The sequence below is a fragment of the Bacillus rossius genome, chromosome 2 (assembly GCF_032445375.1).
Source record: "Bacillus rossius redtenbacheri isolate Brsri chromosome 2, Brsri_v3, whole genome shotgun sequence".
NCBI lineage: Eukaryota > Metazoa > Arthropoda > Insecta > Phasmatodea > Bacillidae > Bacillus > Bacillus rossius.
In genome coordinates, this window is record NC_086331.1 from 57,346,715 (window position 1) to 57,362,036 (window position 15,322).

At 33.5% G+C, this 15,322-nt stretch overlaps 1 protein-coding gene across 4 annotated transcripts in view; it reads right to left on the reverse strand.

Moving 5' to 3' along the window:
• LOC134529305 (max-binding protein MNT-like) overlaps positions 1-15,322 on the reverse strand; it is a 233,690-nt gene that overhangs the window by 72,489 nt on the left and 145,879 nt on the right. For all 4 annotated transcript variants that reach the window (XM_063363213.1, XM_063363214.1, XM_063363215.1 and 1 more), the window contains 2 exons: positions 14,640-14,802; positions 780-936 (listed from right to left, as the gene is read on the reverse strand). In XM_063363213.1, coding sequence (XP_063219283.1) covers positions 780-936; positions 14,640-14,802 — 320 coding nt within the window. The remainder of the gene's footprint in view (positions 1-779; positions 937-14,639; positions 14,803-15,322) is intronic.

A 15,322-nucleotide genomic window follows, 5' to 3' on the forward strand; every position in this document is an offset into this window, starting at 1 on the left:
TTACTTGGTTATTTTCCTCCCTTTTTCATAGACTTGTCTTGTTATTAAATACGCACCTGCAGAGTGTGTTTGCCTTTAAGTTGAGTAGGATGGACTGGTAATTCCAGAGGATGCATGAAATAATATTGTTTCTGTGGCTAACCTGAGGCGCAACAGATGTTGTTGGCAGTCACTGGCCGCCTCAACTGTCCATACAATATATAACTCAATAGTTTTGTTTGGAAACATATCTGAAATAAACTGGACCATTTACAATGTTGAGATTGCAGCGGGCTGCACAGTAGGCTCTTCGTGACGTCAGCCGCCCTCCCGTCATTTCTCCTCCTACCCCAACCCTTCTCCCTCCGCTCCTGATTGAGTAGCCTTCCTTTTCTCCCACCTCCAACCCCTCAGCGCGCTCGCGCCGGCACATTAGGGCTTTGCCTTGCCTACTTAAGCCCGATCAGCCCCTTGTCAAGGATATGTTCTTGTCGTGAAGCGCCTCTGGCTATGTCTTCAGTCATTCAACGTAACCATTAGTAATTAATTAAATATATAGATAAGTTGTACAGGATTCTACATATTTTTTTTATCATTTGGAAAAGGTATCCCACAAATATCCTTGAGTTAGTGGCAATATCAACAAATTTGAGAAATTTAGAAAAGTGAGAGGATGAATATAATATGAAAGATACAGGAACACTTTATACACCCTAATAAGTATTCATTATTCATTAAACACTAAAATAATTAAATAAATCATAATTAAAAAAAAGAACTAAGTTTTAATTAAAACTTACTTGTATATGACGCAGAGCACTGTGCAAAATGCTCAAGTTGGAAGACTTTTTTTCGTCGGGGCATGGGGGCAACTGCTTTTTGAGGATTTCAAAACATTCCTTTAGATGTGCTCTTCTGTTCTTCTCTAGCTTGTTATGTACTTCTCTGGTTCCAGCTCTGTCCATAACAAGCATCTTCATTACATTAGTGTAGTTTTGAAATTACGTAGTTTCAAACAATAAAAAAATACAATCAAGAGTATTGCTAGCCAATTTAAGATTTCATGAAACACATTAATAATGTAACCATTTTAATAAAATAAGCATTTTATTTCAAAATAAATTTTCATTTGAAATAAATGAATAACATATAATTTAAATTACACATCATATACCATAACTATAACAGAACTTTAGAGGGGATTCATCAAGAAACATTCACAGGTTAACAATAAATTAGACTTTTTGTCACTTACTGTCACTACCTGCTACAGTGTCCGAAACACATCTAAGATGTTGGAAATAGTATGACAGTCCTAGCTCGGTGTTGTGTTTTGTGGCTGCTGGCGGACATCAGTTTGAGCATCTTCCATACAAAACTATACACAAATGATTGCAGGAGTTATGTTGTGAGGTAATGAGCACCAATTAATACAGCAAATATCTCTTCCAGTACTCTAATTATCTTTCCAATACGTTATGTTGCAACTGCTCTGAACCAGCCCGGCAGTCCAACCAGGCTAGTACAGCTCTCAAAGAAAATTCTCTTATCCTCTCTAGTCAGGCCTGTGGTATATGGCGCATGCCAGCAACCTGCCCCTCAACCCCACCCCTCGCTCCAGCACCATGACACCACCTGACCCTGCTTGTGATGCGCCAGTGGCCACAGCGTGCTTCATTTGGCAACACCAACGTGTCCATGGGAATCCAAGCATCTGGTAGTTTCATTTTCAATATTAGTGTTGTGTGCCCACACTGACATTGCACACCTCATTTGAACTAAAACAAAGCTAAATTAAGTTAACTGTGGCTAACAGGACATGTGCTTAACGTAAATCACACAATGATTTTAAAACAATTACTATGTATTTCTACAAAAATGAATTTTCAAGTAAAGATTTAAAGATTTACCAGAAGAAAAAGTTATTTATTTTATTTTTCTTAACTTCACTGGTATTGTAAATATTGTAATCATACATATCAAAATTTTTCATCATAAAGCATAAAACCTCAATATAGGCAGCCTCAACTTTGTATGTTTGAATCTCGTTCAATTCGTACTCTTTGTATGTTACATGTTGCTACTGATAACTAAACTTTCAAAAACCATTCTGACTTTCATTCATATGCAAACACATCTTCATCGATATTTTGTAATTAGTACAGCACAATTAATTGATTGACACCGGAAACCAACAAAAGAGAAACAAGCCTTTATTTGGTTGGTCGGCCATGGTTAAAGATAAAATGTGTTCATCAGTATAAAGTGCAGGAGACACAAAGCAAATACTATAGAGCGAATGTCAGAAATTATAAGGCAATCTGAAAATTATGATTCGTATGGAACCATCGGTCATGTTTATAATTTAAGTTGTTCAAAGAATATTCCATTGTTAGAAAAAAGGACAAAATAAAAAAACTACGCTAAAAATGCAGAAAATGTTTAGTCTGTCAGTACGTATATCAAAGAGGTGCGGCATCGTAATGGAAGAAATGGAACAATCACTGAAAGTGTGGACTGAAGACCAACATATAAAAAACATTCCCTTGTCCCATTCAGTGATTCAGGACAAAGCAAGCAGTTTGTTTAAAGATTGGAAGCAACACATAGAAGAGACAGCCAATGATACTCCACAGTTCCAAGCAAGCAAAGGTTGTTTTGATAAGTTTAAGACTAGAGCTTGTTTGCAGAATATTAAACTGACTAGTGAATCTACTAGCACTGATAAGGAAGCTGCAGAAGTGTTTGTTAAAACATGTTGAAGATGAAGAATATTCTCTATTATTTTGGAAAAATAAATGAGAATATAAAAATGCCTGCCCGAACCTACCTGGCAAAAGAAGAGAAAATTGCACTAAGGTATAAGGCAGCCAAGGATAGGCTCACGCTACTTCTTGATGGCAATGCAACTAGAGACTTTAAATTGAAACTGATATTAGTCTACCATTAAGAAAACACCAGAACCTTTTCAGGACTAATTGTTTATTCACCATTTCGTCCCTTCGGTCAGCAAGTATTGTGCCTTTAAAAATAAAGAATTCAAAGCACTGTTAATTTTCGACAAAGCACTGCCAAATGTGGGTCTAGAATAAAAGATTTTTCTTTTGTAACCAAATACAATAGGCGTGAATCAGCCTATGGATCCAACAGTGATTCCAACCTTAAAACAATATTGCATGAGGGAGACAAACCATCAAAGAAACTGGTGAAGGGACAAACTTGAAAAAATTCTGGAAAGGGTACGAAATTGGGACAGCAATTAATAATATTGCATAAGCTTGGGCTGAAGTAGGGCCATCAACAAACAAATGGTTGTTGGACAAAGCTGTGCCCTGATTTGGTACCCAACTTCTAAGGTTTTGAGGGGACACCAGAAGTTGCCACTCAAGAGGTTCTTCAAATAATGAACCAGTTAGATCTGGGAAGTCACTAATGAAAATGTGAATTATTGCATCATTAGGCCAGTCAACAAGAGGCAAAGTAAGCACTTTTTACCAACAGACCTGAAAAAACTTAATATAAGGGTAATTCTAGGACGCTGAATCGAAAGGTGCTAATTTTTTTTAAATCGGACGTGAAGTTTTTGGAGAAAAGGGCTAAAAATTGGTTTGACTCAGTCTTTCTCAGAATCTAGGCGTTTAAGCGAAAAACGTTTCAAACAAAATTTGTGGAGAATTAAAAAATACATTAAAAAAGTTCTCAGGTCTATCTTCGTATTTCCAAACATGAGCGAGAAATATTGGAGAGAAAATAGTAAAATGTAATTGTAAAAGTGGGGCTAGAGTGTGTGCGAGCGTACGTGTGAACTAAACACAAACAAAGGGACTTCGGCTATTCTCGGGGCTCACCGTCATGACTAGAGAGTGCGAGTTAGACGAAACCGTTTGACCTCTCTTTATATTATCTCACGCATTAGCGAGTAAATTTCGTCTTTACTTTGTACGTCGAGTGTCGAGCGTTCTATATATCGGCCTATAAGTGAGCTTTTTTAAATTGAATCGTGATGTTTATGGCACGTCGTTTTCTTATTTAATGTCAAAAACAGTTAACCATAAATAAATAAAAATATTTCATTTTAACAGAAACTAATAGTTTCCGAAACCATCTTTCTTCAGTCATGAGTAAAAGTAATGAAATATTTTTGTGTCTGGACATAAAATTAATTAATTTAATTAATTTATATAAATTTTATGTCTCCCAAAAATTTATTTGAAGATCAAATTGAATACGTATTCTTTTTAGGATGAAATTTAAAATTTAAATATTTTTCCTATTCAATTATGCATTTCATAAAATTTTAAATTATAGATTTTTTGCCTCCTAAAATATTTATTTGTAGATCAAATTGAATACATATTTGCAAAAGAAGAATTTTATGTCTATACATTAATTTAATTCAAAATATACAGGAAAGGATACTAAAAACTTTGATTTGATTTTGTGTCCAGACATAATTTTATTTCATTTTTATTATGGTATAAGAAAACATTAATGCATATTTTTCAGCTTCAAAGTCGTTAAAATTGCAGGAAAAAAATTTCATTGGCCACAAAATAATTGGAATGTAAATGTGAAGAATTAATTATACTACAACTGCATGCTATTCCAAATTTAAATTTAAATACAACTATAATAATTCAATTAATTGATATACATATTTTACTGCACTGAATTTATATTGTGCCCACACAAAATATTCATTGGCAATTGTCACTATGTGCATATTTCAAATATTAGAAATTTAAATCAGGTGCATTATTTAATTCCACAAAATTTTGTTCAAAAATTAATATTATGTACAGTATTATAATTCTAATAAAATTATATGCATAATTTTAATTCTCACATTACAATTCAGGTCATTCAATTGTGTACATAATTTTAATTTGAGAATTGAAATTATTGAAAATATTATAAATTAAAAAAAAAAAAATGTGATAGTCCTATGAACAAGGTGACTGATCAAAAATGGGGCGCTCCGGATTCGTGTATCGTATTTGTTAGTTTTGTGTATAAATTGTTATTATTGTCATAATTTTTTCAAATATTTTTTTTCTTTTTTGTAGAATTGTGTATTGAGCGGTAGGATGCTTCGGAGCAGAAAATTCGTTTCAACGTTATATATCTTGGTTTGCAAAATTCTTGTGCTGTGTGAGTTTTGTATGCTGAATCTACACACTTCAAACTTTTTTTCTTCAGAGACTTATGTCTAGGTAAGTTCAATATTCACATATATTATTTTAATATACAATTATAATTGTAATCGAAAGAACTCTGAGATATTAGTCTCGCTTAGAATTTCTATAAATTTTCGGTTATTGATTGATTAATTAATTGTTGTTTAATAATTTATTATTCTTTATTAATAATTCTATTTAAATTGGTACTCATTTATTATTGCTTACTTAATTAAAGAAATTATCTTTAATTTTTCACTACTTGTTAATCAATTTAATATTGATTAATAATTATTGTTTAGTAATCTGGTGTCAGTTTATTAAAATTAATAACGTTCAAACAATTAAATTTATTCTTTTATTTTTGTTGGAAGTGTTTACTAATATTTGGGCAAGTCTTTCCTTAATATAGATTTAATTATTATTTTTAATGTGTTTTCTATTACTATTTACATAGAATGGAATTAAGACGTAATATTTTAATAGTTTCAAACTATACTCACTTAGATAAACGCAACTGTATTTAAATGTCTGCTTAATAAGTTTGCTTATACATTGAATAAAAGATTCACCCAAACTTTCAACATATCGTTAAATGTTTTTTTTTGGAAATTTTAAGATTTTTAAAATAAAAGAAAAAGGAATAATAAAATGTCTAGGCTAGAATATTGTAGACATAACAGAATTTTCAAAGGTCCCGCATACAATATAAAAACATGTGCGTACAGCAATTGTTTTGAGAACCACGTGTCAACCATGTGTAAAATAGAAGCGTAGCAAAATGTATCCATGTTCCCAAAATATCAACAAACAATAGCTCATAGAACGTTCAACTTCGCGCAAATTTTGTAAGGAAAAATTCATTCCTTAAAACCGAAAAATTTAATATAATTTATTGTAATTATAATTATTTTAAAATAAAATTATTAAACAATAATGTATTAATCAATAGTAAATTGATTAACAATTATTAAATAACTAGCTTTTACCTGCGGCTTCGCTCGCGTTGATGTCCTTAAATAAGTATCATTGCAAAGAGAAAAAAAATATATGGTAATTTTTTTTTTGCGTGACTGGGATTATCAGTATTTAATAATTCCAACATACAATTTAGCTTAAAATATTGAAAACATGCTTTATTGAAATATGTACCTACTATTACAAAAGAATAAATAATTTTAAATACTAACATTTTAAAAGTTCAATGTATTAACATATATTAATTTAATTTTTCTTTAAAATAGTTTAAATCAGTGTATTATTCTAGGATGCTCCTGTATACTATGTTATAAGATGTTCCTGTATACTATGTTCTATGTTTTTCTGTCCGGTACAAAGCGAACATGCTACATATAGTTGGCCATACGAAAAGCATGGCTTTTCCAAATAAACCCCTGCTACCTGCAATGTTTGCCCTTGTGCTTTGTTGATGGTTACAGCAAAACTAAGCCTGACGGGAAACTGAGCTCTTTCGAATTGGAACGGTAGATCAGTGGGGATAATTGGGATTCGAGGTATGATAACATTTTCCCCTTTTCCGACACCTGTTAAAATAGTGGCACCAAGTACATTCTGCCCCAAGTGTTTGATCCGAAGCCTCATTCGAGCAGCATCTAGATTTTGCATAAGCATAACTTGTACATTTAGTTTCATTTGAAGTTTATGTGAGGGTACACTCAAAAGTTAAAGTGAATTTAAAAATTCCGCAGGATATAAATGCTTTGTTCTGTATATATGATTGTATCTATTGACAAATGCTCCTTCATTTCCCCTTGCACCTCTTTTAAAATATAAGTGTTTTTTTTTATATTAACGATATAATTTTTTGGTGCCAATCTTGCTCTTGCGCACAACCACTGATCACTATCCAAATTTTGTTGCAAGCACGGGAAAACTTTAGTAATAAGATCCACATTTTCTACTAAATTACAAAATTCTCTTTAAAGTAAAATATAACCTTCAGCATAAACGTTCAAACAACCATCACCGAAAAAAATAAACAGATACCTAACCTCAAAAATTAAAAAAGTTTAAGTATTGTTCGGCGGTCACAGAAAAATAAAAATAAATGTGGAATCAGATGCTATACTAAATTGAATAATTATTTGACCGCCAGTATATAAGAATTAAGTTGGCGAATTATTACTTATGGAAAAGCCAGATGGCGTTAAATTTCATTCAATAACTCAAACTCTCAGTCGGACGATCACACATACAAATATCAATTTTTTTGCTTTTCGGAAAAAAATATTATTTCTTTTTTTATAAAAATTATACTATGTTCTTCATTATACCCTTGAAAATATGCGCACAAAATTTCATGATAATCGGTTGAGTCGTTTCCCCGTGAAAGCAAAACCAACAAAAAAACAAATATTCATATTTATAATATTAGTAAGGAAATTGTTTAGTAATAAATTTAATAAACTGACAACAGATAATTATAAACAATAATTATTAATCAATAGTAAATTGATTAACAAGTATTGAAAAATTAAAGATAATTTCTTTAATTTATTAACCAATAATAAATAAATACTAATTTAAACAGAATTATTAACAAAGAATAACAATAAATTATAAAACAATAATTAATTAATCAATAACCGAAAATTTATAGAAATTCTAAGCGAGACTAATACCTCCGAGTTCTTTCGATTACAATTATAATTGTATATAAAAATAATATATGTGAATATTGAACTTACCTAGACATAAGTCTCTGAAGAAAAAAAGTTTGAAGTGTGTAGATTCAGCATACAAAACTCACACAGCACAAGAATTTTGCAAACCTAGATATATAACGTTGAAACGAATTTTCTGCTCCGAAGCGTCATACTGCTCAATACACAATTCTACAAAAAAGGAAAAAAAATAATTGTAAAAATTAGGACAATAATAACAATTTATACACGAAACTAACAGAATACGATACACGAATCCAGAGCGCCCCATTTTTGATCAGTCACCTTGTTCATAGGACTATCACATTTATTTTAATTTATAATATTTTCAGTAATTTCAATTCTCAAATTAAAATTATGTACACAATTGAATGACCCGAAATGTAATGTGAGAATTAAAATTATGCATATAATTTTATTAGAATTATAATACTGTACATAATATTAATTTTTGAACAAAATTTTGTGGAATTAAATAATGCACCTGATTTAAATTTCTAATATTTGAATTATGCACATAGTGACAATTGGCAATGAATATTTTGTGTGGGCACAATATAAATTCAGTGCAGTAAAATATGTATTTCAATTAATTGAATTATTATAGTTGTATTTAAAATTTAAATTTGGAATAGCATGCAGGTGTAGTATAATTAATTCATCACATTTACATTCCAATTATTTTGTGGCCAATGAAATTTTTTTCCTGCAATTTTAACGACTTTGAAGCTGAAAAATATGCATTAATGTTTTCTTATACCATAATAAAAATGAAATAAAATTATGTCTGGACACAAAATCAAATCAAAGTTTTTAGTATCCTTTCCTGTATATTTTGAATTAAATTTATGTATAGACATAAAATTCTTCTTTTGCAAATATGTATTCAATTTGATCTACAAATAAATATTTTAGGAGGCAAAAAATCTGTAATTTAAAATTTTATGAAATGCAAAATTTAATAGGAAAAATATTTGAATTTTAAATTTCATCCTAAAAAGAATACGTATTCAATTTGATGTACAAATAAATTTTTGTGAGACATAAAATTTTTATAAATTAATTATATCAATTAATTTTATGTTCAGACACACAAATATTTCATTATTTATACTCTTGACTGAAGAAAGATGGTTTCGGAAACTATTAGTTTCTGTTAAAATGAAATATTTTTATTTAATTATGGTTAACTGTTTTTGACATTAAATAAGAAAACGACGTGCTATAAGCATCACAATTCAATTTAAAAACGGTGCACTTATAGGCCGATATATAGAACGCTCGACACTCGACGGTCAAAGTAAAGACGAAAATTACTTGCTAACCAGTGAGAAAATAAAAAGAGAGAACAAACGGTTTCATCTCACTCGCACTCTCTAGTCATGACGGAGAGCCCCGAGAATAGCCGAAGTCCCTTCATTTGTGTTTAGTTCACACGAACGATCGCACGCACACTAGCCCCACTTTTACAATTACACTTTACTATTTTCTCTCCAATATTTCTCGCTCATGTTGGCAAATACGAAGATAGACCTGAGAACTTTTTTAATGTATTTTTTAATTCTCCACAAATTTTGTTTGAAACGTTTTTCGCTTAAACGCCTAGATTCTGAGAAAGACTGAGTCAAACCAATTTTTAGCCCTTTTCTCCAAAAACTTCACGTCCGATTTAAAAAAAATTAGCACCATTTGATTCAGTTTCCTCGAATTACCCTTATATCAAGTTTTCAGGTCTGCTGGTAATAAGTGCTTACTTTGCTTCTTGTTGACTGTCCTAATCACTCGCTGAACCCAAGGCATATTGTGTGGAACCAATCGACACCACAGAGTAACAAGTTCCCACAAAAAAACAATGACAACACAAAAATTGAATGAAGATTTCACTTATCTTCACAATTTTTTTAACATCTTGGAAGAAAGTGATCCAAATGAAGAAAGACGTTCCAAAGTTTGTAGAGCTGTTGAAAAGGACACACTTCATGCTACAGACTTTTGTTGGAAAAAAAGAAAAAACCTAGCATTCAACCTTTGCTGAAATTTTTTCCCACTAAATCTGATAAAGTAGTGAGAGAAAATGATTCTTTCTTGTGTGTAAATGCAGTCACAATTTGTTGTTTGCAGAAACAATAATGTTGCTTGCAACAAATCAATTTTATTACATTTAGGTATTATTGTCATCTATAAATAAACATTTCAGGCTAGTTTAATTTTTAATTTCTAATGTAAGTCATTTTTCTTAATTTGTAATACATTATTCCTATTCCTATTATTTTGATGGATTTTGTATAATTTCTGGTCTTGCTGAGAATGGAACCCCTCTAATTACATATAAATTACATGACTGGACTTTATACATTCGACTTTCATTGACATTTTCTGGAACACAACATGTATGAAAGTAGAGGACAGCTTGTACTGAGTATAGGCTCATTAAAGCACTTCCAGCATGGGCCAAATGGGTTATATTAGTAGCAAAGGCCTCAGACTCCACAATCAAACTGACACACTTGAGTGGCAAAGTGGTTTTAGATACATTCATGGCAAAACTCATAATTTTATTATGAAGATATAAAGTAGTTTGACACTTGTTACAATAAATTATTTCTGTTGCAGTCAGAAGTTAATTGCATAATTGTGCAATATTAAACATAACACAAAATGTAGAATGAAATTTACAGACATCAGAAATGATGTAGAATTGTTATCTTGGTTAAATTTAGTCCTGAACTTATTAGCATAAATAGATTCATTAAATTTGAAAGCCCAAAATAAGCTTCAAATGCATACAAAACATACAAATCAAGCCCAGATCTGGACACAAATGAACCCAGATTTCTGTACACCTACCACACCACCACTGACACATGGAGTCAACAAATATCAAGTGAACCAATTTCAAAACTTTTTGAGAATATTGTAATAATTTTTTTTTATCACTTTTAAGAGGCATTCTTGTTTATAGGAGTAATTAAACATAATAGGAAAAAATACACTATTCCCGCAAACGTACTGATATTTATGTTAGAAAGCTAAAATGTTTTCAAAGCTTATTTCAGCACAATTTAAGTGGCCAGTCTCTTAACTATTTATATTTAATATACGACTATAAACTGAAGGCATAAAAAAAATGCAAGTTAGCAAAAGGGTTGCTGGAAATTAAAATTTTTTGACTTCCAGCATTGTTACTGTTTACTTCAGGACCTTTTTGGTGACTTTCATGACTGTATTGTAGAATGTTGGTTGGCAGGTGTTGGCAAACCATGTGTGTAGCTGATGGCGGTTGAACTAGATCACAGAACCCGAAACACAACAAGGGCGATGACATGTTTATTTTTAATGGGAAGTGTGTATTATAATAAAATAGCATTGTTTGAGCATGTGGAAGAGTTTTATGAACATTAGGAACATTATCTCATATTCAATGCAGTTACGATACAACTTTGATGCTAATTTGGTACCAGAAAAAAAGAAGTGGCTGTTTTATTGTCAGTGATTGGGAAACACACATTTAGCATTATACAGGATTAGTGGTCCTAGACGATCCTAGCACTAAAAGATTTTGTCAGTCCTATGATATTGGTGATCACCAGAAAGACATAATTTCATGTCCGGGTGCAGATACAAAATGAGTCAATTGCAGATTTTTCAATCGACACTACGCATTTAGCAGCAACATGCAATTTTGGCTCATTTTACTGGAAGCTTAACGAGATCTTTTGTTTGTGGAATTTGGAGCCACATATCCAGATAAAACTAATAGAAGGGAATACAGTTTGGAACAAGCTTACATGTACTTGGACATTGGAGCAGACAGAGAAACAGCAGGTTACAACCAGTGGAATAAGAATAATGGGGCAAAGAAATGTGTAAAGTGTGAATCCAACATAAACCAAATCCAGCAGATACAAAACAATGATTTGGAGGGGGGCAGAAGCAAAGAAGAGAAGAGCAACTGGGCAAGCCCACTGGTAGTAGTGCTGAAAGTTAGTGCAGATATCAAACCACGGTTAATCTGCAAGTAGAGCTCGCACAGCAGCCGTTGCAATTTATTGATGATATTTTGGCATCCCTGGAAAATGGCCAAGTATTTTGTGTGTTACAGACTTATCAAATGCTTATGAACAGTTATATATGTGAAACGATCAAAATAGCTGGTAAAAGTGAATACATAGGGATCTGTATCTGTAATGAAGGATGCCGTTTGGCCTATCAAGTGTCTCAGGTATATTTCAAGCAATAATTCAGCAGATATTGCATGGCATTCCTCGAGTAGTAGCATATTTGGATGATGTCCTTAATACTGGAAGACTTCAAGAGAATAGAGTAAGGGCCAGGAGAGAAAAGTGTTATTTCTTGGAAAGAGAAGTCATATTCTTAAGTCCTTGGAGGACAGGCTATCGTGCCGACAAAATAGTTTCAAGAAGCCATAAGGGTTGCGCCAGCCCCGACTACGGTGTCACAATTGATAGCTTATTTAGGATTGATATATTTCTATGCCAAATATGTTCCTTGAAGTCTGGCAGATTAAAACCACCTTACCACTTGCTGGCTCAAGGAGTGCGATGGGACTGGAACAGGGAATGTGAAGAGCTTTTTGTGGAGCGTAAATTGTGGATCCTGCAAGCTCCAGTGTTGGTACCTTTTGATCCGTTCAAGCCAGTGGTAGTGTCAAGTGATGCCTCACAGTATGATGTGGGGGTGGTTTTAGGGGACAAGATGCCAGATGGTACAGAGAGACCCATGTGTTTTGCTTTGAAAACATTTCATAAATATCTGTATGGCAGACGCTATATACAGATCACCAGGCCCTAACAACAAATTTTAGTCCTAGAAAAGCGGTTTCAGCTAAGGCGGCCACTTGGTTGCAGCTTTGGCCACTGCTGCTAGGAAACTATGATTACTCTGTTAAGTACAGGAAAAGGAAGGACATGGGTAAATGCGGATGCTTTATCACAGCTACCATTATCTCAGGCACTGACGCTAGAGAAGCCAGTGTTTCAACTCCAGCCTGTTCAGAATTTTCATATCATAGCAACAGATATTGCAAGTGCTACAAGCCAAGATACAGTGCTGCAATCGGTTATAAGACACACCATTGATGGTTGGCCACCGTAAGTATGTGAACCAGCCTTGAAGGCATATATGCTAAGAAGGATGAATTGACAGTGGAAGGAAACTGTTTAATGTGAGGAGACCGAGTAGTAATTCCACCTGACCTCAGAGCACAGGTGTTACAATGCTTCATGAAAGCCATTCAGGAGTGGTTAGAATGATGTTGGGAACAAGGAAGTGCACTGTTTGTAAGCTCTAGAGGCATAGCTTGGTTAAAGGACCAGAGGTATCCTGGCCATAGGCATCTCACATGTAGGAACACATACATGTAGACTTTGCAGAAAAGGACGGCAGCAGATTCTTAGTTTTGGTTGACGCTTACTCTAAATGGTGGAAAAGTGGAGGATGCCAATTACAACAGTGAAAACCATTGAAACTATACGTTCAGCCCTGGTGGCTTACAGCTTGCCATAAATAATTGTGAAGATAATGGGCATCAAATCCGTTCGGAGGAATTGGTACAGTTTTGTGGGAAAAAAATTTGATCACATTTTGGTTTGTCATCTCCATTTCATCCTCTGTCCAACGGAGCAGCAGGAAGAAAATCCAAGTGGTGAAGATGGCATTCTTGCAGCATGGGATTCAGGACAGCCTTCAAACTAGCAGATAGTCAATACAGCAGGTGGTGGATAAATGGTTGCATGCCTATCGCAATACACCCCATACATCCACAGGGAAGACTCCAGCTGAAATATTTTTGAAACAGAAGCAGCACACTAGGCCAAAATTAGTGAAGCCTATTCTGCCAGAGTACCGGGATGTTAGAGTTAACAGACCAAGGGAGGATAAGAAACCTCCATTGGAGGTGAGAGATAGTGTGCTAGTAAGAAGTGTTCGAGGGAAATGGCTACAGTGACTTTCTGGTTACAATGTAGACGTGATGAGCTCGGTCCCCTACAGGGTTACGGTAGGCGACATGATACGGTTTTGTCACACAGACCATTTAAGGCAGTTTCTTGCAAGAAGCTATTAAGGACTCAATGTGAGGATGCCAAAGTGACTGTAAAGCCAGTCACTTCTTCTGAGAACGAGTTGGGGGCGGCAAAACAAAAGGAAAAGAGAATGAAGTGGGTTTGAAAGGAATCAAATCTTTAACAACAGCTACAGCCCAGGAGAAGCTTCTCCAACTCAGTGGAAGACTGAGATGTCTACCTTATTGAGTGAATTACTGGGGGGAGGAGACAGTAACCACATTCAAGACATTCAACTGTTTGTGTATTTTATAAATTAAGGATAGAGATGTGTAGTGTAGGAAGGTTGGGTGGCGAGTGTTGGCAACTGTGTGTGTAAATTATGACAGTTATACGAGATTACGGAACTAAATACATAACAGTGGCCTATACACATTCTGTGTTACTAAATATAGGGCAAATCATTTTACACTAACTAGTCAAAAACCAAACTCAAGTCAGAAGTTGCAGTAATGAGACACACTTCTGCCAATATTTTTGTCCACCAGCCAATGCTGTTAAAATAAAACATGTTCACTTTCCCCTCCCTCTCCAACGGTTCTTATATCAGCTAAGACAAAATATGTCAGCCTTATTTTTAATTAGCAGTATTTATAAACAAGTACAATCCTTTTCTTTCAAAGTATTGCATTTCTCGCCACCAAAAATGTATATTCAATGCCAACTGGCCAAAAAGTGAAAACATGGGAGAGCAGAATACTGTGAACTGTACTCACACTCGTTTGTGATACTCCTTCTCTTCAGTCCATGCTGGGGCTTGGGCAATATTGTCCGGGGAATTTGATAAAATATCGTTGTTTATAGATGGTGATGTATTTGGTTTGTCTCTAGGAAGAATTACAGGCAGTGATGCTGATTTGTTGCTTGAAGAACAGTCCTCTGCAACCACCACAAGTCAAACATTATGTCTGAATAGTTGTCAAATTGATACTACTCAATATTATACAATAAATCAAAAAGAAATGATGATGTAAAAATAAGAAATCAAATGCAGGCAGATGAATACTTGAAATATATAAATAAAAGCTATTTGTTTCCACGCAGAGGCACACAATATTATTTTGACCAAAACTAACGATGCTGTTATGTTAACATATTCAGACCTATCTTTATTATACTTAAAGTTTATTTTATTCATTCTGATAGAGTTTTGTTGCAGTCACTTTAATTAAACAATAATTAAAAACAAAAAAATCCTGTGCCAATAAAATAAAAGTAGCAACTATAGTGTGAAAAAAGCTTCAAACAGGTCAACTCTAACATCCAACTCTAAAAGTACAAAGGTTTGTTTACAGAGGAAGCACTGCTACAATGATATTTGCTAGCCAAATCCATGTTACAAGGCCCCCCCCCCCCCCCCTCCCAAATTTTCAGTAAAAGCTTGCCCTGCCTACATATT